The following is a 21,620-nucleotide window of genomic DNA, read 5'->3' on the forward strand; positions in this document are numbered from 1 at the left end:
CTGGGAGCAAAAACAGGTGACCTCCTAAAAGAAAAGTTAGTTGCAGAAATGAAGATTAAAGGAAACAAAACTGGTGGAACAAGAAGTCCCAGGATATCTATTGTCCTAAGCACAAAGAACTAACAAGGCAACTTAGCCAGAGCACAAGCGAAACAACACTGATGTCCAGCGAGGAATGGGAGACAGGTGCTGAGTAATAAAGAGTGAGGAGATCACGTGACCAAGACTCCCAGCACCAGAGGAAAAGACTAGAAGCCAGAAAACCACAAAAAGATGGCCGAAAAGTAAAACAACATAGATTCTAACACAGTCATCCTCTTGGTGAGGACAGGGAAGTCTTGGCTGTCTCGGAAGTCTTGATACCCCTCTTTCAGTCTGTGGGAAAGCTGTATGAGTTTCGCTTAATGATGACCTTTAGTAGCCTAAACCGTGGATTTGCTTATGCACGTTATTTCTCATTGCAGATCAAGCCATTTCCCAACTCTGTCATCATGAAATTCAAGGTGTCAAGAAAGATCTTTGTGTGTGACTAGGCACCACCAAGAAGTGTGAGATGATGTTGAACGGGCTGCCATTGCTTATGGAACAAGCTGCATTAGAGCACTTCTTGGGAGAAATCACAGTCGGAGTAGATATGGTTTCCTTCTATGCCAGTCCTTTCATCAAGCTAAAGAATATTGCTGTGGTGAAATAAAACTCTCACCGGGAAGCAGCCCTGGCTAAGAAAAGTCTATGTGAAGGTTCCTGGACACTCTATGGCTGCTTTTTTACTGTGGACTGGCTCCAGCAATCTATAAGATTGCAATATATAAGATCCCTTCACTGGCTCTCAATTGCCCAGGGTATCCAGTTCAAACTACTAACACTGAAAACCATCCATAACCTTTCTCCTCCGTACATCTGTGAACTAATCTCCCGATATATTCCCTTATGTAGTCTCCGGTCTAACATGCTGGAGAAACTTGCACCTACTGCCACTCAGTGTCTTCAGCTCTTTTGTGAGAATCTAATGTTTGGGCAGGCTCTCAGTCTACCAAATAAAATTCCTGAGAAGGAAATTGTGGATAGCTTCACTTCTGGTACTGGGTGCACTGCTAATACCATGGCGTGCCATAATTCAATGGAAATAATCCAGGCTGGTTAGAGACGAGCTCATTCCCACAGAAAAGTATCAGCAGCAAGCTAAGGAGATGGTGGCCTCTATCATCATAAAGGAGTTAGCCAGTTGTCTAGGAGAACGACCGCTGCTGCCTACCTTGTGAGCATTGTGTTGAAGTTTGCATGGTGTAAAGGGTATACCATGACAGAGAGCAGCCAGAAGACCACAACGTTTGATTCCTCACACTCCTGCAGTCATTAGAAGCCTTTCACCTTCATATTAATCGGTGCAGGGTTTAATCTGCTCACTTGTGAGCTCCTGGAAGCTTTCCTTAATAATTATAATAATAATAATGATAATAATAATAATTTTTATTTCTATAGCGCCAACATATTCTGCAGCGCTTTATATTTTAGAGAAGACTTGTACAGACAATAAAAGACATTACAGAATAACAATAGTCGCATAAATCAACAGATACCAGGAGGAGTGAGGACCCTGCTTGCAGGCTTACAATCTATGAGGAAATAGGGGAGACATGAAAGGTGGATGGTAACAATTCCTTGTATTGTATGGTTAGCCATCAATGTAATAAAAAGGGTACTCACATAATGCTAAATGAACCAGTCACCAACCAGTATTTAAACAAGTACAGACACAGTAGCTTAAGTGATAGGGTGTGGGGGGGAGAAAAAAAAAGGATAGTTAGATAGGTGAGGTGATAAGCCAGTCTAAAGAAATGCATTTTTAGGGTACTCTTAAAACTGTGGGTATTGGGGATTAATCGAAGAGTCCTGGGTAGTGCATTCCAAATAATTGGTGCAGCACGTGAGAAGTTTTGGAGAAGGGAGTGGGAGATCTGGATTATTGAGGATGTTAATCTTAAGTCATTAGCAGAACACAGGGCACGGGTAGGGTGGTAGACGGAGACAAGAGAGGCGATTTAGGGCAGCGCTGAAGCATGGAGCGCTTTGTGGGTGAGGGTGATGAGTTTATTTTGAACTCCGTAGCGGGAAGAGGCATCGGTGTAGCTGTTGTCGAGGAATATGATCCTGGCTGCTGCATTAATGACAGATTGGCGAGGGGAAAGTTTAGTAGGAGGGAGACTGATTAGTAGAGACTTGCAGTAGTCCAGAAGAGAGTGAATCATTGCAACAGTATTTTTGCAGAGTCAAAGGTAAGAAAAGGTCTGATTCTAGAATTGTTTTTGAGGTGTAGATGACATGAGCGGGCGAGTGATTGGATTTGGGGAGAGAAGGAAAGATCTGAATCAAGTATAACCCCAAGACAGCAGGCTTGTTGCTGGGGAGTAATGGTGGAGCCATACACGGAGATGGGAATATTGGGCATAGGTAGATTTATGGAGGGAGGAAACACAAGAAGTTCACTATTTGAAGGGTTCAGTTTCAGATAGAGGGAGGACATGATGTTAGAGACGGCGGAAAGACCATCACTGGTGTTTTGTAATAATTCAGGGGTGAGGTCAGGAGACGATGTGTATAATTGGGTGTCATCACATACAGATGGTACTGAACACCAAATCTGCTGATTGTTTATCCAATAGGGGTGGTATATAAGGAGAAGAGGACGGGGCCTAGGACCGATCTTTGAGGAATCCCAACAATAAGGGGAAAAGGGGGGGAAGAGGAGCCAGCAAAAGATACAGTGAAGGAGCGGTCAGATAGTTAGGAAGAGAACCAGGATAGAACAATGTCCTTGAGCCCGATAGAGCAGAGCATAGTGAGGAGGAGCTGGTGATCCACAGTGTCGAATGCTGCAGAGAGATCCAGGAGAATCAGCAGGGAGTAGTGACCATTAGATTTAGCTATTAGTAGATCATTAGAGACTTTAGCGAGGGCAGTTTCAGTGGAGTGTAAAGAGTGGAAACCAAATTGTAGGGTCAAGAAGAGAGTTATCTGAGAGATAGCTGATTAGACGGGCGTAGACCAAGAGTTCCAGGAGTTTAGAGATGAAGGGAAGATTAGACACAGGTCTGTAGTTAGCACAGTTTTAGTCTAGGGATGGCTTTTTAATTAATGGATGTATGCTGGAGTGTTTAAATGAGGAGGGAAAGATAACGGTTGAGAGAGATTAAATATTTTAGTTAGGTGAGTGGTGACAGCCGGGGAAAGGGACTGAAGGAGATGTGAGGGAATAGGGTCACTCGTGCAGTTGGTAGGGCAAGAAGATGCAAGGAGCCTGAGCACTTCTTCTTCTGTGACTGGTTCAAAGACAGAGGGTGAGCTAGATGTAATGAGAGAGGGAGGATCGTGCATGTTGTTAGGGAATTTGGAGAAAATTTCCTGTCTGATATGGTCATTTTTTTCTTTGAAATAATTAGCCAGATCATCAGTGCTGAGGTCGGTAGTCGGGGCTTTCACTCTTGGTTGGAGGAGGGAATGAGAATAGTCAAAGAGGCTTTTAAGATTTTTGGAAAGGAGGTGATGAGGGTATTGAAATAGGTTTGTTTGGAGAGGTGAAGGATGGAGTTGTATGTTTTTAGCATAAACTTATAATGGATGAAGTCTTTGGCCAGATTAAATTTTCTCCACAGACGTTCAGCACACCTGGAGCACTGCTGTAGAAGACGTGTTTGCAGCGTATGCCAGGGTTGTTGCCATCTGTGCCGAGTTGTTCTAAGTGTAGGAGAAGCAGCTTCATCCAGGGCACTCTGCAAGGTATCATTATAATGTTTCAGATCAGAGTCAGGACATAAGAGGGAGGAGATAGTGGCCAATGATGACTGCAATTTCTTGACAAGTTTCTGGGTGTTAATGATGCGTATATTTCTGTGGGTGTGGTAAGTGGGGGTTTCCTGAGTGGAGCGACAATTACTGACAGAGAATGACAGAAGGTTGTGGTCAGAGAGCGGAAGAGGGGAGTTAGTAAAATCATGCACTGATCAGAGCCGGGAGAAGATCAAGTCCAATGTATTTCCATCTTTGTGAGTAGGAGAGTTAGAAAGCTGTGAAAGGCCGAAGGAGGAGGTTAGAGATGAAAGGTGGGAGGCAGATGGAGAGAGTGGGTTACTGATGGGGATGTTGAAGTCCCCCATGATGAGGGTTGGGATGTCACAGAATAGAAAGTGAGGAAGCCAGGTGGCAAAGTGATCCAAGAACTGACGAGAGGGGCCCGGAGGATGATACGCAACCGCCACTCACAGGGAGAAGAGCCGGTAGAATCTGACAGTGTGGACCTCAAAAGAAGGGAAGATAAGTGAGGGTACTGGGGGGATAACCTGAAAAGTACATTTGGCTGATAGGAGCAGCCCGACACCTCGACCTTGTCTGCTCTAAAGTCTGGGGATATGTGAAAACTGTGGGCCACTATATGAAAGGCATTTAGGCTCTTAACGGATTTGTCCCGTGCATCTTCCCTGATGTGTAACTCTGTACCCCTACACATCAGACTGTCGCCTACCGTGGAAACAAACCTTGAGAAAGCTGAAGACCCACTTCTTCTGACAAGCGTACAATCTGCGGTAACCCTCGCTCCAGCATACTGCTGCACTACTAGCTGTACCCTTACCTACTGTATCCTCACCCATCCCGTGTAGATAGTTAGTGCGTCCTCGCAGGCAGGGTCCTCTCTCCCCTTGTACCAGTCGGTGACCCCTTTTCACATGTAAAGCGCCACTGAATAAATGGCGCTGTAATAATAATTATAGTACTTGTACTCTGGGTCAATTGATGGCACTTTCCAGGTGTCTACCCCTAATTTGATATGCTTTGTCAGCTTTTGGGCCCATTTGAAGGTATTGAAGGTGAGGTGTTGTATATGCGTTTTTTCTTGCCCTCCCCATTGAATCCTATGGCATTCATTAATGTTAGGCGAATATTTGACGAATAAATCGGTGAATATTGCAGATTCGATGATCGTAATCCGAACTGAATATTGAAACATTCGCTCATCTCTAATCTTGTCTTTCTTCCATTTTCTAATAATTGTGCCAACAGTTATTGCCTTCTCACTCAGTTGATTGCCTATTGTACTGTTGCCCATCCCAGCCTTGTGCAGGTTTACAATTCTGCCCCTAGTGTCCTTAGACAGCTCATTGGTCATGGCCATGATGGAGAGGTTTGAGTGTGATTGATTGAGTGTATGGACAGGTGTCTTGTATACAGGTAACGAGTTCAAACAGGTGCAATTAATACAGGTAATGAGTTCAGAGTAATATGGCTTTTTAAAGAAAAACGAACAAATCTGCGAGAGCCGGAATTCTTGCTGGTTGGTAGGTGATCAAATACTTATTTGATGCAAATAAATGCATTTAATTATTTAAAAATCATACAATGTGATTTTCAGTTTTTTATTTTTAGATTCTGTCTCTCACAGACCTCTGCATTCTATGTAGGTGGGAAAACTTCGGCAAAATCAGCAGTGTATCAAATACTTATTTTACCCACTGTGTGTGTGTATTTATGTATATACAGGTACTTCTCACAAAATTAGAATATCATCAAAAAAGTTAATTTACTTCAGTTCTTCCATACAAAAAGTGAAACTCATATATTATATAGAGTCATTACAAACAGAGTGATCTATTTCAAGTGTTTATTTCTGTTACTGTTGATGATTATGGCTTACACACAATGAAAACACAAAAGTCATTATCTCAGTAAATTAGAATACTTTATAACACCAGCTTGAAAACTGTTTTTAAATCCGAAATGTTGGCCTACTGAAATTATGTTCATTAAATGTACTCAATACTTGGTCCGGGCTGGGTCCTTTTGCATCAATTACTGCATCAATGCGGCGTGGCATGGAGGCGATCAGCCTGTGGCACTGCTGAGGTGTTTTGGAAGCCCAGGTTGCTTAGATAGCAGCCTTCAGCTCGTCTGTATTGTTGGGTCTGGTGTCTCTCTTCTTCCTCTTGACAATAGCCCATAGATTCTCTACGGGGTTAAGGTCAGGCGAGTTTGCTGGCCAATCAAGCACAGTGATACTGTTGTTTTTAAACCAGGTATTGGAACTTTTGGCAGTGTGGACAGGTGCCAAGTCCTGCTGGAGAATGAAATTTCCATCTCCAAAAAGTTTGTTGGCAGAGGGGAAGCATGAACTGCTCTAAAATTTCCTGGTAGACGCCTGACTTTGGTCGTGATAAAACACAGTGGACCTACACCAGCAGATGACATGGCTCCCCAAACCATCACTGATTGTGGAAACTTCATACTAGACCTCAAGCAGCTTGGATTATGTGCCTCTTCACTCTTCCTCCAGACTCTGGGACCTTGATTTCCAAATTAAATGCAAAATTTACTTTCATCTGAAAACAACACCTTTGAACCACTGAGCAACAGTCCAGGTCTTTTTTTCCTTGGCCCAGCTAAGATGCTTCTGCCGTTGTATATTGGTAAGGAGTAAATCGAAACAAGGAATGCGACACTTGTAGCCCATGTCCTGGATACGTCTGTGTGTGGTGGCTCTTGAAGCAATGACTCCAGCAGCAGTCCACTCCTTGTGAATCTCCTCCAAATTTTTGAATGACCTTTTCTTAACAAAACTTTCAAGGCTGCGGCAGTTGTCCCGGTTGCTTGTGCACCTTTTTCCTTCCACTCAACTTCCCATTAATATGCTTGGATACTGCACTCTGCGAACATCCAGCTTCTTTAGCAGTGACATTTTGTGGCTTACCCTCCTTGTGGAGTGTTAATGACTGCCTTCTGGACTCCTGTCAAGTTAGCAGTCTTCTCCATGATTGTGGAGCCCACTGAAACAGACTAAGGGACATTTTTAAATGCATAGGAAGCCTTTGCAGGTGATTTTTGTTAATCATTCTAATTTACTGAGATAATGACTTTTGAGTTTTCATTGGCTGTAAGCAATAATCATCAACATTACTAGAAATAAACACTTGAAATAGATCACTCTGTTTGTAATAACTCTATATAATATATATGAGTTTCACTTTTTGTATTGAAGAACTGTATATATAATATATCTATCTATCTATTACATATCTCAATGGCAGACCTGTATTAGACCTGCTACACTGGGTGTGACTAAAACAAGTAAACAAAATAATGTATTTCCATACAGTTTTAGCCAAATAATTCATGTTTTTTTCCTACTGTTTTTCTTTTGTGTACTAGGCAAAGCTAAAATGATAGTATGCAGTTTCTTTTAGTACCATTATTTACTATTTATCCTGGGGTCAATACATTCTGAGATTCAGTGAAATATACAGTGGGTATGGAAAGTATTCAGACCCCTTTAAATTTTTCACTCTTTGTTTCATTGCAGCCATTTGGTAAATTCTAAAAAGTTATTTTTTTTCCTCTCATTAAAGTACACTCTGAACCCCATCTTGACTGAAAAAAAAACAGAAATGTAGAAATTTTTGCAAATTTATTAAAAAAGAAAAACTGAAATATCACATGGTCATAAGTATTCAGACCCTTTGCTCAGTATTGAGTAGAAGCACCCTTTTGAGCTAGTGCAGCCATGAGTCTTCTTGGGAATGATGCAACAAGTTTTTCCCACCTGGATTTGGGGATCTTCTGCCATTCTTCCTTGCAGATCCTCTCCGGTTCCTTCAGGTTGGATGGTGAACGTTGGTGGACAGCCATTTTCAGGTCTCTCCAGAGATGCTCTATTGGGTTTAGGTCAGGGCTCTGGCTGGGCCAGTCAAGAATGGTCACAGAGTTGTTCTGAAGCCACTCCTTTTTTATTTTAGCTGTGTGCTTAGGGTCATTGTCTTTTTGGGAGGTGAACCTTCCGCCAAGTCTGAGGTCCAGAGCTCTCTGGAAGAGGTTTTCATCGAGGATATCTCGGCAGCATTCATGTTTCCTTCTATTGAAACCAGTCGCCCTGTCCCTGCAGCTGAAAAACACCCCCATAGCATGATGCTGCCACCACCATGTTTCACTGTTGGGATTGCATTGGGCAGGTGATGAGCAGTGCCTGGTTTTCTCCAAACATACCACTAAGAATTATCACCAAAAAAATTCTATCTTCGTCTCATCAGACCAGAGAATCTTATTTCTCATAGTCTGGGAGTCCTTCATGTGGTTTTGAGCAAACTCTGTGTGGGCTTTCATATGTCTTGCACTGAGGAGAGGCTTCCGTCGGGCCACTGCCATAAAGGCCTGACTGGTGGAGGGCTGCAGTGATAGTTGACTTTGTGGAACTTTCTCCCATCTCCCTACTGCATTTCTGGAGCTCAGCCACAGTGATCTTGGGGTTCTTCTTTACCTCTTTCACCAAGGCTCTTCTCCCACGGGTTGCTCAGTTTGGCTGGACGGCCAGGTCTAGAAAGACTTCTTGTGGTCCCACACTTCTTCCATTTAAATATTATGGAAGCCACTGTGCTCTTAGGAACCTTAAGTAATGCAGAAATTCTTTTGTAACCTTGGCCAGATGTGTGCCTTGCCACAATTCTGTCTCTGAGCTCCTTGGGCAGTTGCTTTTGAGCTTATAATTCTCATTTGGTCTGACATGCACTGTGAGCTGTGAGGTCTTATATAGACAGGTATGTGCCTTTCCAAATCGAGTCCTATCAGTTTAATTAAGCACAGCTGGACTCCAATGAAGGAGTAGAACCATCTCAAGGAGGATCACAAGGAAATGGACAGCATGTGACTTAAATATGAGTGTCTGAGCAAAGGGTCTAAATACTTATGACCTTGTGATATTTCAGTTTTTCTATTTTAATAAATTTGTGAAAATTTCTACATTTCTGTTTTTTTTTCAGTCAAGATGGGGTGCAGAGTGTACATTAATGAGAAAAAAAATAAACTTTTTAGAGTTTACCAAATGGCTGCAATGAAACAAAGAGTGAAAAATTTAAAGGTGTCTGAATACTTTCCATACCCACTGTATGTAGCACTGAACATACTTGTTAAACTAATCATTGTCGACGAGGTACAATTTCCACTCTGCATAATTCATTTGTTATATATTCACATAAACGTTCCTATTTCCTTAAATGGGAGCAGGACCTCAGAGAAACATTATCTATTAGGGAATGGCAGAATCTGGCTAACACTACTGTGAAACTCTGTAATAACACAGCTTTTGCCAAATCTGGCTGTTAGCTTCACAAGAGACCTGAGACTGACTCAGATTTTTGCTGGGGTACTCCCCTCCGTTGCTTTAGAGGTTGTGTAAGTGAAGGAACATTAATTCATATATAGTGGTCTTGTCCTAGGGTACAATCATTCTGGATCCATTAATATCACTTTATATAATCAGTTCCTAGATTTCCTTGATCTGGTCCTCCTGGGCGTCTTTGTTAAATAGTCCAATACCCAATACCCCAAAGATTAATCAAAAACTGAAATTATTCCTGTTTCTTGCAGCTATGATATATATATAAGTGAACCTAATGTTGGAGGCATTGCAGTTCAATCCTAACATAAGTGTTTAAATCAGAGGCAGAACCCTGCCAAATACACAAAATATCATCTATAAAACAAAACAGTCCAAGGATTTGGGGAGCGACATGTGTGTCATCAGGCAATATGCTTCTTTCCCAATAACCTAAGAACAAATTTGCATAAGACGGCGCACATGCCGCTCCCATGGCAGTGTAGCCATGCAAAAAGAAGCGATCCTTGAATGTAAAAAAATTGTGTGAGGATGAACTCCAACACAAGGCCCCGCACATCCGCTTCCAGGTTGCTGGATTCAAGGAAAAATTTGCTCGCCTCCAACCCATCCTTGTGACTAATACTGGTGTGAAGCTACCCAACGTCGGCGGTCACCAGCAGCATATCGGATTCTAGGTGAATCACATCCAATTGTCGCAGGACATCCGTCGTGTCCCTGACATACAGTGCCTACAAGTAGTATTCAACCCCCTGCAGATTTAGCTGGTTTGATAAGATGCAAATAAGTTAGAGCCTTCAAACTGCAAACGAGAGTAGGTTTTATGAACAGAAGCATAAATCTTACAAACCAAAAAGTTATGTTGCTCAGTTGAATTTTATTAAATTTTAAACATAAAAGTGTGGGTCAATTATTATACAACCCCTATGTTTAATATTTTGTGGAATAACCCTTGTTTGCAATTACAGCTAATAATCGTCTTTTATAAGACCTGATCAGGCCGGCACAGGTCTGTGGAGTTATCTTGGCCCACTCCTCCATGCAGATCTTCTCCAAGTTATCTAGGTTCTTTGGGTGTCTCATGTGGACTTTATTCTTGAGCTCCTTCCACAAGTTTTCAATTGGGTTAAGGTCAGGAGACTGACTAGGCCTCTCCAACACCTTGACTTTTTCCCTCTTGAACAAGGCCTTTGTTTTCTTGGCTGTGTGCTTTGGGTCGTTGTCTTGTTGGAAGATGAAATTACGACCCATCTTAAGATCCTTGATGGAGGAGCGGAGGTTCTTGGCCAAAATCTCCAGGTAGGCCGTGCTATCCATCTTCCCATGGATGCGGACCAGATGGCCAGGCCCCTTGGCTGAGAAACAGCCCCACAGCATGATGCTGCTACCACCATGCTTGACTGTAGGGATGGTATTCTTGGGGTCGTATGCAGTGCCTTCCAGTCTCCAAACGTCACGTGTGTGTTTGGCACCAAAGATCTCGATCTTGGTCTCATCAGATCATAGAACCTTGAACCAGTCTGTCTCAGAGTCCTCCAAGTGATCATGAGCAAACTGTAGACGAGCCTTGACATGACGCTTTGAAAGTAAAGGTACCATACAGGCTCTTCTGGAACGGAGACCATTGCGGTGGAGTACGTTACTTATGGTATTGACTGAAACCAATGTCCCCACTGCCATGAGATCTTCCCGGAGCTCCTTCCTTGTTGTCCTTGGGTTAGCCTTGACTCTTCGGACAAGCCTGGCCTCGGCACGGGAGGACACTTTCAAAGGCTGTCCAGGCCGTGGAAGGCTAACAGTAGTTCCATAAGCCTTCCACTTACGGATGATGCTCCCAACAGTGGAGACAGGTAGGCCCAACTCCTTGGAAAGGGTTTTGTACCCCTTGCCAGCCTTGTGACCCTCCACGATCTTGTCTCTGATGGCCTTGGAATGCTCCTTTGTCTTTCCCATGTTGACCATGTCTGAGTGCTGTTCACAAGTTTGGGGAGGGTCTTAAATAGTCAGAAAAGGCTGGCAAAAGAGATCTTTAATCCACACATGTGAAGCTCATTATTCTTGGTGCCTGAACTACTTCTTAATACTTTAGGGGGACCAAACAGAATTCTTGTGGTTTGAGGGGTTGAATAATAAATGACACACTGAATTAACTTTTAACGTTTTAAAAAAAAAAAAAAAAAATTTGCTGCAGTGCATTTCCCACTTCCAGGCTGATCTACAGTACAAATGTCACAATGCCAAGTTAATTCCGCATGTGTCAACCAGCTAAATCTGCAGGGGGTTGAATACTACTTGTAGGCACTGTAGGTGGGCAGCGTCTCAACCTGTAGGCGTAGATAGTATTCAGTAAATTTACATTTTGGGTTGCATAGACCTCCCATGCCAGAGACAATCGGATGCCCTGGTTGATTGACAGGATCTTTCTGGACCTTGCAGAGAAGATACAAGGTAGGGATAATGGGGAATTTCACTATTAAACCATCACAGATTTTCTTGGTAATAATCCCCCTTTCACATGCTATCTCCGAAATATTCATAAATTTTACTTTGATGATAGATAATGGATTTTGTGGGAGAAGTTCATAAGTATCACGATTCCGCAGTTGTTTAAATACTTCTCTCTCATATTTCTCCATCGGCCAAATAACCACGTTCCCCTTCTTGTCCGCCGGTTTAATCACCACATCATTGAAAGATCTCAATTTATCCAATGTCTGTCCTTGATATACCGTAAGATTGTCTGTTATTGATGGTTTTGAGGTCCTCAGATACTATTTTTTTTTAAATTTCCACCTGTGGACATAGAGACATAGAGAAATGGGTGAACTTGTTAGATTCAGTGGATATAGGCGGGGAGAAATACCTGTAAGCTCCGGGACGGATTTGCTCTCAATCTCCACCAGAGTTTTAATAACCTCTTGTTCCATCGTGCTATTAAGATCAAATCCTGTACCAGACTTACAATGGAGTTTTTTCAATACTAGCTTTCTGGCGAAGAGGTGAATGTCCTTTAGGCTATGTGCCCACGTAGCGTTTTTGCAGCGTTTTTACGGCCGCAAAAACGCTTGTAAAACAGTCTGCCAAGCAAAGCAATGTGAATTCGGATGTGCTGTGCACATGATGCGCTAATTTGCGCTCCGAATTCGCATTGCGTTGCAAAACGCAGCATGACCATTTCTACCACGATTACCCTGCAAATTCACGGCCATTGAGGAACATTGAAACGCAGCAAACCCGCAGGTATATGTGGATTTGCTGCGTTTCAATTAAATTCAATGGCCACGAATTTGCAGCGTAATAGCGGTGCGTGTGATACCTGGGATGAAGAGGAGACTACAACTCCTCTTCATCCCGACTACCACGCGGTGAAAAAAAGAAATAAAAAAGTTAAAAATAAACAAAACCTGTATATTCACCTCTCCGGCGGTCCCCGGTCTGCTCTCCGGTCTCCTCCGGTCTGCTCCCGGCCACGTCTTCTCTCTTCAGCGTCCCGCAGTGTACTGTCAGGACCTGCGGTGACGTCATTTAGTCACCTGATGGTCACGCGACCGCTGACGTCGGCGGTCAGGTGATGGTCGCGTGACCATCAGGTGACTAAATGACGTCACCGCAGGTCCTGACAGTACACTGCGGGACGCTGAAGAAAGAAGACGCGGCCGGGAGCAGACTGGAGTCAACCGGGGGCCGCCGGAGAGGAGAATATACAGGGTTTTTTTTATTTTTAACTTTTTAATTCTTTTTTTTTTACTATAGTTGCTGCATTTAAAGCATCTAAGTTGTTCACACATTATAAATCCATGCCGGTTGCATGGATTTATATTGTGTGATCAACTTGTCAAGCACTTTCCAAGTGATGCTCAAAATCGCTTGGAAAACTGCTTGAAAAAACGCATGCGAAAACGCATGTAAAAACGCTGAAAAAACGCTTCTCTCTGGCAGAAAAAACACATGTAAATCTGCATGCATTTTTTTCTGCCAGAGAAAGGCAAAAACGCTCTGCATCAAATCTGCTACGTGGGCACATAGCCTTAGAGTTGTAAAATAATCGAAGGAATTAGATTGGAGGAATTAGAATTTATTTGTTTGGAAAATAATTATGACATGGTGGTGATATATGAGACATGGCTGGACGAGAGCCATGACTGGGCAGTTAATTTACAGGGCTATAGTCTGTTCAGAAATGACCGTACAAACAAGGGGGGGGGAGGTTGTTTATATTTAAACTCATCCTTAAATCCCATCTTGCGTGAGAATATATGTGAATCTAATGAAAATGTAGAGTCCCTGTGGGTGGAGATAAGGGGAGGGGAAAAAGATAATAAATTACTGATAGGGGTTTGTTATAAGTCTCCAAAACTAATGGAAGCAGCGGCGAATATCCTCATAAAGCAAATAGATGAAGCAGCGACTCAAGGAGAAGTCATTATTATGGGGGACTTCAACTACCCTGAAATACATTGGGGAACAGAAACCTGTAGTGACAGTAACCTTTCACAACTGGTTCAGGACCCAACAAGAAGGGGGGCACTGCTAGACCTAATATTAACCAACAGGCCAGGCAGCATATCAAATATACGAGTTGGGGGTCACTTGGGTAATAGTGATCACAAAATAATACGTTTTCATGTAACCTTTAATAAGATGTGTAGTAGAGGGGTTACAAGGACACTAAATTTCAGGAAGGCAAATTTCCAACGATTGAGAGATGATCTTAGTGCAATAAAGTGGGACGATATCCTGAGACCTAAAACTACACAAAGCAAATGGGAGACATTTATTAGCATCCTGAATAGGACCTGTGCACAATATATACCCTATGGGAATAAACATTCTAGAAATAGGAGGAAACCACTATGGCTAAATAGAGCTGTAAGGGGTGCAATAAGTGACAAAAAGAAAGCATTTAGAGAACTAAAGCAAGTAGGTAGTGATGAGGCATTAAATAAATACAGAAAATTACATAAATTTTGTGAAAAAACAAATCAAGGCAGCAAAGATTGAGACAGAGAGACTCATTGCCAGAGAAAGTAAAAATAATCCCAAAATATTCTTTAACTACATAAATAGTAAGAAACTAAAACATGATAGTGTTGTCCCCTTAAAAATAGTCTGGGTGAAATGGTGGATGAGGAAAAAGCCAATATGCTAAATGATTTTTTTTCAACAGTATTTACACAAGAAAATTGATTGACATAAAACATGATCAGTGATAACAAAAATGCTCCATTAAATGTCACTTGCTTAACCCAGCAGGAAGTACGCCGGCATCTAAAAGTCACTGAAGTTGACAAATCCCCGGGCCCGGATGGGATACACCCGCAAGTACTGCAGGAATTAAGTAAAGTCATAGATAGACCATTATTTTAATCTTTAAAGATTCCATAATAGCAGGGTCTGTACCACAGGACTGGCGTATAGCAAATGTGGTGCCAATATTCAAAAAGGGGACAAAATCCTAACTTGGAAATTATAGGCCAGTAAGCTAAGCCTCTACTGTGGGTAAAATCCTTGAGGGTTTCCTAAGATATGCTATACTAGAGTATCTGAAGAAGAATAACCTCATGACCCAATATCAACATGGGTTTACGAGGGACCGTTCCTGTCAAACTAATCTGATCAGCTTTTATGAAGAGGTAAGTTCTGGACTGGACCAAGGAAATACAGTGGATGTTGTGTATATGGAATTTTCAAAAGCTTTTGATATGGTTCCACGCAAAAGGTTGATACATAAAATGAGAACAATGGGGATAGGGGAAAATATATGTATGTGGGTTAAGAACTGGCTCAATGATAGGAAACAAAGGGTGGTTATTAATGGAACACACTCAGACTGGGTCACAGTTAACAGTGGGGTACCACTGGGGTCAGTATTGGGCCCGCTTCTTTTTAACATATTTATTCATGACCTTGTAGGGGGCATACAGAGTAGTATTTCAATATTTTCAGATGAGACTAAACTCTATAAGGTAATCAATACAGAGGAGGACAATTTTATATTACAAGAGGATCTATGTAAACTAGAAGCATGGGCTGAAATGGCAAATGAGCTTTAATGGGGATAAATGTAAGGTAATGCACTTGGGTGTTAGAATCTATGTTGTTTTACTTTTCGGCCATCTTTTTGTGGTTTGCTGGGTTCTAGTCTTTTCCTCTGGTGCTCGGTGTCTTGGTCACGTGATCTCCTCACTCTTAATTACTCAGCACCTGTCTCCCACTCCTTGCTGGACATCAGTGTTTTTACGCTTGTGCTCTGGCTAAGTTGCCTTGTAGTTCTTTGTGGTTAGGACAATTGATATCCTAGGACTTTTGTTCCAGCAGTTTTGTTTCCTTTTATCTTCATTTCTGCAACTAACTTTTCTTTTAGGAGGTTTCCTGTTTTTGCTCCCAGTCCTTAGGTCTTTTAGGGACACCCTTTCCCCTTCCTTCAGGTCTTCGTTCGAGTTCAGTGCAGGAGTGTCGTTGGGGCTATTCACAAGGAATAGGACGCCCACCCCAGCGTAGGGTTTAAGATGAGTCTCAGTGCAGGGACAGCTTTACCCTCCTATTCCTTATTTCTTAGTTGCAGAACATAACATTGGGCAGAGGACACAAAATGTATAATTATATGCTTAATTGTAAAACACTGAAAAAGACCTGGGTGTATTGGTGGATGACAAGCTCACGTTTGGTGGCCAGTGTCAGGCAGCTGCTGCAAAGGAAAATAAAATAATGGGATGCATTAAACGAGGCATAGATGCTCATGAGGAGAACATAATTTTACCTCTATACAAGTCACTAGTGCGACCACACTTAGAATACTGTGAACAGTTCTGGTCTCTGGTGTATAAGAAAGACATAGCTGAACTGGAGCGGGTGCAGAGAAGAGTGACCAAGGTTATTAGAAGACTGAGGGGTCTGCAATACCAAGACAGGTCATTACACTTGGGGTTATTTAGTTTGGAAAAACGAAGGCTTAGGGATGATCTTATTACTATGTACAAATATATGAGGGGACAGTACAAAGGCCTTTCTACTGATCTCTTTACTCTGAGGCCTGAGACGGGGACAAGGGGGCATCTTCTACGTCTGGAGGAAAGAAGGTTTAATCATAATCACAGACGCAAATTCTTTACTGTAAGAGCAGTGAGACTATGGAACTCTCTGCCGCATGATGTTGTAATGAGTGATTCACTACTAAAATTTAAGCAGGGCCTTTATGCCTTTCTTGAAAAGTACAATATTACAGGTTATATATACTAGATTCCTTGATAGGGCGTTGATCCAGGGAACTAGTCTGATTGCCGTATGTGGAGTCAGGAAGGATTTTTTTCCCCCAATGTGGAGCTTAGTGTTTGCCACATGTTTTTTTTTGCCTTCTTCTGGATCAACATGTTAGGCTATGGGTTGAACTAGATGGACTTAGTCTTCCTTCAACCTAAAAACTATGTTACTGTGAAGTTACTACAAGGTGCAATGGATAAACCTAGACTAAGGACCTCCATCTGAGCCTTAGTAATCACATGTGAGGATAGATTAATTACCTCAAGTGTGTTTGTATTAACTTTCTTCTCTCTCTGGGGAGATACTGTCAATTTCCTTTTGTGGTTAAATCGTCCCCTTTAATACCCATTATCTTTAGTGTCTCTTCTCTCCCATACTGGTTTAGTGTTCTCATAGTTCTGTATTTTGTCATCCGTCGAGGAAACAGACAAAGAAACAGAACAGGCATGAGACAACGGTCTCAAGCCATCTCATTGAATTATACAGCTATGCAATGTGATTCTAATTGTCCTAATAAAAACTTTGAAGTAGAAATAATTTAATTAAAAATTTCCAATCCTTCCCTCACTACTCTATCTAACCGCTTTATATATATTTTTTTGTTACTTCCTGTTTGATGACGCTTCATTTGTGAATCCCTAGTGTATGCTGGGATACTGAAACAAGACGTCATCATGGGGTAAAGGCTGCAGTCACTGTTGCAGCCTATGTCCCCTCCCCTGAAACGAAGCATCATCAGGGATGTCCGTTTCAGGGCTTGGGCTAGTTCATTCTCTACTGAGCATATATCAATTCTGACGTATGCTCAGTAGGAGCTTGCTTCTTACTGTGCACTATTCTTCTCAGTGCACAGTGGCAGTGCGTTCCCTCGTCGGCCCTGATGAGTAGTTGAGTACTAAGAAGCTGGCAAGAGAGCACACTGTCAATGCACATTGTAAGGAGAAAACCTTTATTGGGGTGGGGGGGGTAGAGTGGAGGGGTGTTGTATAATTATGTTTATTTTAATTTCTGTATTATCATTGTAAATTTTTTTTGTGTATATGTTTTACCTATGGAAAATTAATTAAAATTATTTAATAGAAAAAAATAAAGGAGAAAACCCAATGAGCAGAGATTAGACCAGGGGTTGGTCTCTGCTCACTTATTCTTTCCTTACATTTCGCACTGATAGTGCGCGCTCTCTTACCAGCTCGTCACTATTCATCAGAGCCAGTGAGAGAGCTCATTGGCACTGTGCATATTGCACAGTGACAAAAGTCCTACTGAACATATGTTGGAATTGACAAGTGACACATGTGCAGTAAAGCAGGGACTAGCTCATGCCCTGAAACGGCCTGATGATGCTTCAATTCAGGTTGGGGACAAAGGCTGCGGCAGTGACCGCATGCACTGGGATTCTCAAACAAAGTGTCATCAAACAGCAAGTAGTGAAAAAAGCTGTTAGGTAGAGTAGTGCGGGAAGCGATAGGGAATTTTTAATTAAAATATATTACAAAATATATTAGATCATGCCATTAAATAGTATTAAAATAAATGTTAGTTTTGGACCACCCCTTTAAATGTATACGGTTTTCTATTTATGTTACTACAGTGCAAAGCCTTCCAGCTCTGGCTCCTCATAGTTTTCTTTACGAGACAACAGGATTCTCCTTGACAAGTTCACCATATAACGGCAAAAATAGGATGAATGAGAGTATATTAACCCTCTTCATGGAGATTATCTCTTTGCTGACTGGAGAGGTGAGGGACTCTGGAAGATATGCAGCTTGCCATCATATCTATATCAATACAACTGAGGTACTTTATTAGATACGTGTATACAATTTCTGTCTCCATATATAGGATTATGCTGTAGTGCAGAGGATAACTGGTGAATGTTTGACTACCACCAGTCGACTTCATGTGTCAGCAGGATCAAGCAAAACTCAGAGGATCATCACGCAGCCTTCACCTCATTTACTTATACATGAGAGAATCCATAATCAAAGGATTTTAGAACTCACCAACCGGATCATTGAGCTGCTCACTGGAGACGTGAGTGTTGCTGGGAATACTGGGACATTATACAGTAAGACCAAGGAGGGAAGTGTCTGGATCATGACTGGATCATTGTGTAATCCAGAAAAATGTAGCTCACTAGCATCAATGAGATTTCTTCATTCAAAACCGACACATCAACTCCTAGTAATGAGCTAATCAGACGTCTTTCTTCGATAAGTACTGCTTATGTGCTGGTTTTTAATATAAGAATCCCTTTGATGCTGGAAAGTTAAGCTGGTCTTGGAATGTTGAAAAAGCTGCCTGTAAGCTGGACTTTATTTACACTGCAGAAGCTGTCGAGAATTGTTCCTTGTTGTTTATTACATCGTTGTGTGTATATTAGGTTCCCATAAGGTGTCAGGATGTCACTGTGTACTTCTCAATGGAGGAATGGGAGTATGTGGTAGAACACAAGTATCTGTACAAGGACATCATGATGGAGAATCACCAGCTCTTCATGTCACTGGGTAAGAGATTGATTGCACATTATGTCAGTGGAGTCAAGTTTGAAAGGAAAGGTTGAAGCCCCCCAAAATTTGTAACGCAATGATAGTACCACATATGTGACCACAAAGTGCTATTAGAGCACATAGCAGGGCTCAGAAGGTAAGCTGCACCATTTGGCATTTTGGAGTGCAGATTTTGCTAGAATGGTTTGTGAGCTCCATGTCCAATTTGCAGAGCCCTTGAGGTGCCAGAACCGTATAAGGCTGCGTGCCCACGTAGCGTTTTTCAAGCGTTTATGCTGCGGAATTTCCGCAGCGTAAACGCTAGGTAATCCGCACCCCATGGTCCCCAAGGGGATTCCGCATGTTCTATGCACATGCTGTGGATTTTTCCGCAGCGTTTATGCTGCGTACAAAAATCCGCAGCATGTCATTTAATTTTGCGGTAGCGCAGCGGAACTCCTGCCATTGACTTGCATTGAGATGCATAGAAACCGCGACTGTACATTTCTACAAGCGGCTTCTATGCGTCTCTATGTGCGGATGGTACCCAGTTCTGGAGGAGAGGAGACTCTCATCCAGACCTGGGTACCATTGTACCTGTAAAAAAAGAATAAAATAACAAATAAAGTTTATATTCACCGGTCCGGCGGCTTCTTTCTGAATGCCGGCATCGCTTGAGGACCTGCGGTGACGTCACAGTCATGTGACCGCAGGCCCTTCACCGCTCTGTCTCGCGATATGCCAGCAGCCGGGAACCAGCCAGGAAGCTGCGCTGCAGCCACGCCGGGGCCTCGGGGGTGAGTATAGCTTTATTTGTTTTAATTTTTACGGTTCACACTGTATAAATCCATGCTGTTTGCATGGATTTATACAGTGTGACCTAGTTGTCAAGCACTTTCCAAGTGATGCTATCGCCTGGAAAGCGCTTGTCAATCTGCATGCGGAAACGCATGTGAATCCGCATGTGGATCCGCATGTATTCTGCAGGAAAAAAGCATGCACAATCTGCATGCGTTTTTCCTGCCAGGGAGATGCAGAAATTTTCTGCTTCATTTCTGCATCGTGGGCACATAGCCTAAGCGTTCAAAAAGTAATCCCGTTTTAGAAAGTACATCCCTTAAGGAATTCATCTAAGTATTTAGTGAGTATTTTGAACCCACAGGTGTTAAACCAAATTTTATAATATTTGACTATGAAAATAAAGAATTAAATTTTTATTTTTTGCCCCAAAATTTGCATTTTCACAAAGAGTGAACTGATAAAAAGCTCCCACAATTTATTGCTTTAGGTCATTGGCTCTGAAGAGAAGAGCAATATTTCACTTATAGAATTCAGATTTTGGTCTGCAAAGCACCTGATATGTGAGAATTGCAAAAACGCCAAAAAGTCACCCAATTTTTAAAACTACTCAGTAGTGTGATCCCTCAAATATTGGCTGTGAAAAAGAAAAATTATATTTTCACAAGGAATGATAAGAGAAAAAGAAGTACAGCAATACCCTACATGTGGTAGTAAACTGCTGTTTAGATGACGCAGTGTAACTGCTTCTGTTTAACCAACTTTATAAAAGTTTTTTTATTTTAGAATTAAAGATTAAAGTGGCATACTGCTTTTTTGTACTCTTGTAAAAAGTTATACCTTTTATAAAGGTTGTCAAAAGTAATCTTATCCCCTTCACAACTTTTGACGTACCTATACGACATGGAAAAGAAGGAATTCCCGACCGATGAAGTATATGTGCGTCATTTTGATTGTGCACGCCACAGAAGCTCTGCCCGCGCTATTGCAACCAGGAGCTCGGCTTACATGACAGCTGAGACCCGTCTGTTTAACCCCCTAAATGCTGCGATCTATACATTTAGGAGGCTGGCAGAGGGAGGGGACTCCCTCACCCATCTTATTGAAACCTCTGCGATGTCATTGCTTGGGCCTGATCGTTGCCATGGCGACCTGAGGTCGTCATGACGACATCCAGGACACCAAGCTACAGAATGCCTGTTAGACCATGCTCAGAGCATGGCCTAAGTTGCTTCTGTGAGTGCAGCACTGACTGATATAAAACTTTGCCATGCTTTATACCAGCAATCAGAGTGCTAAAAGTTAAAGTCCCATAGAGGGAGGGACTAAGTAAAAAAATTGTAAAGATATAAAAATAAATAAAATCACAAAATAATAATATAAATAAATATTATATCCATAAATGCAAACAAAAAAAGTACATAGATTTGGTATTGCCGCGTTCAGAATGACCTGAGTCATGAAACTATTAACCCTTTCAGTTAACACCGTAAAAAAGAGGCAAAAAGCTGTGCTTTTTCATTATACCGCCAAACAAAAATTGGAATAAAACGAAATCAAAAAGACGAATGTAAATAAAAATGGTGTAGCTGAAAACACACTCTTGTCTCGCAAAAAATAAGCTGCTATACAGCTCCATCAGCGGCTCGGCTGATCCTGTGCTCTCAAATAGTGATGTAAAAACTTGTTTTTGCACACAAAAAAAAGGATGTTTTAGTGTGTAGCAGCAGCCAAACATAAAAAACAATGTAAATCTGTTATCGCTGTAATTGCACCGACCCGAAGAATAATGTTGCCTTATCACTTATATCGCACCAAGAACGGCGTAAAAAATAAATAAAACCAATTACACTTCTGAAAAGAAGAACTCCACTGGAGAAAGGCCAGACAGAGTCCAGAGTAACTCTGCTGCCTCATTGTAG

At 42.0% G+C, this 21,620-nt stretch overlaps 1 protein-coding gene across 5 annotated transcripts in view; it reads left to right on the plus strand.

Moving 5' to 3' along the window:
- Positions 1-21,620, plus strand: part of LOC141273824 (uncharacterized) — a 189,009-nt gene that overhangs the window by 108,345 nt on the left and 59,044 nt on the right. For 4 of the 5 annotated variants that reach the window (XM_073686210.1, XM_073686208.1, XM_073686207.1 and 1 more), the window contains 3 exons: positions 18,003-18,151; positions 18,254-18,445; positions 18,795-18,918. The exons of the other annotated variant lie outside the window; for it this stretch is intronic. In XM_073686210.1, coding sequence (XP_073542311.1) covers positions 18,003-18,151; positions 18,254-18,445; positions 18,795-18,918 — 465 coding nt within the window. The remainder of the gene's footprint in view (positions 1-18,002; positions 18,152-18,253; positions 18,446-18,794; positions 18,919-21,620) is intronic. 5 annotated transcript variants of the gene reach the window in all.

This window comes from Phyllobates terribilis, unplaced genomic scaffold (assembly GCF_046119375.1).
Source record: "Phyllobates terribilis strain yellow unplaced genomic scaffold, ASM4611937v1 Scaffold_5__5_contigs__length_657084704, whole genome shotgun sequence".
NCBI lineage: Eukaryota > Metazoa > Chordata > Amphibia > Anura > Dendrobatidae > Phyllobates > Phyllobates terribilis.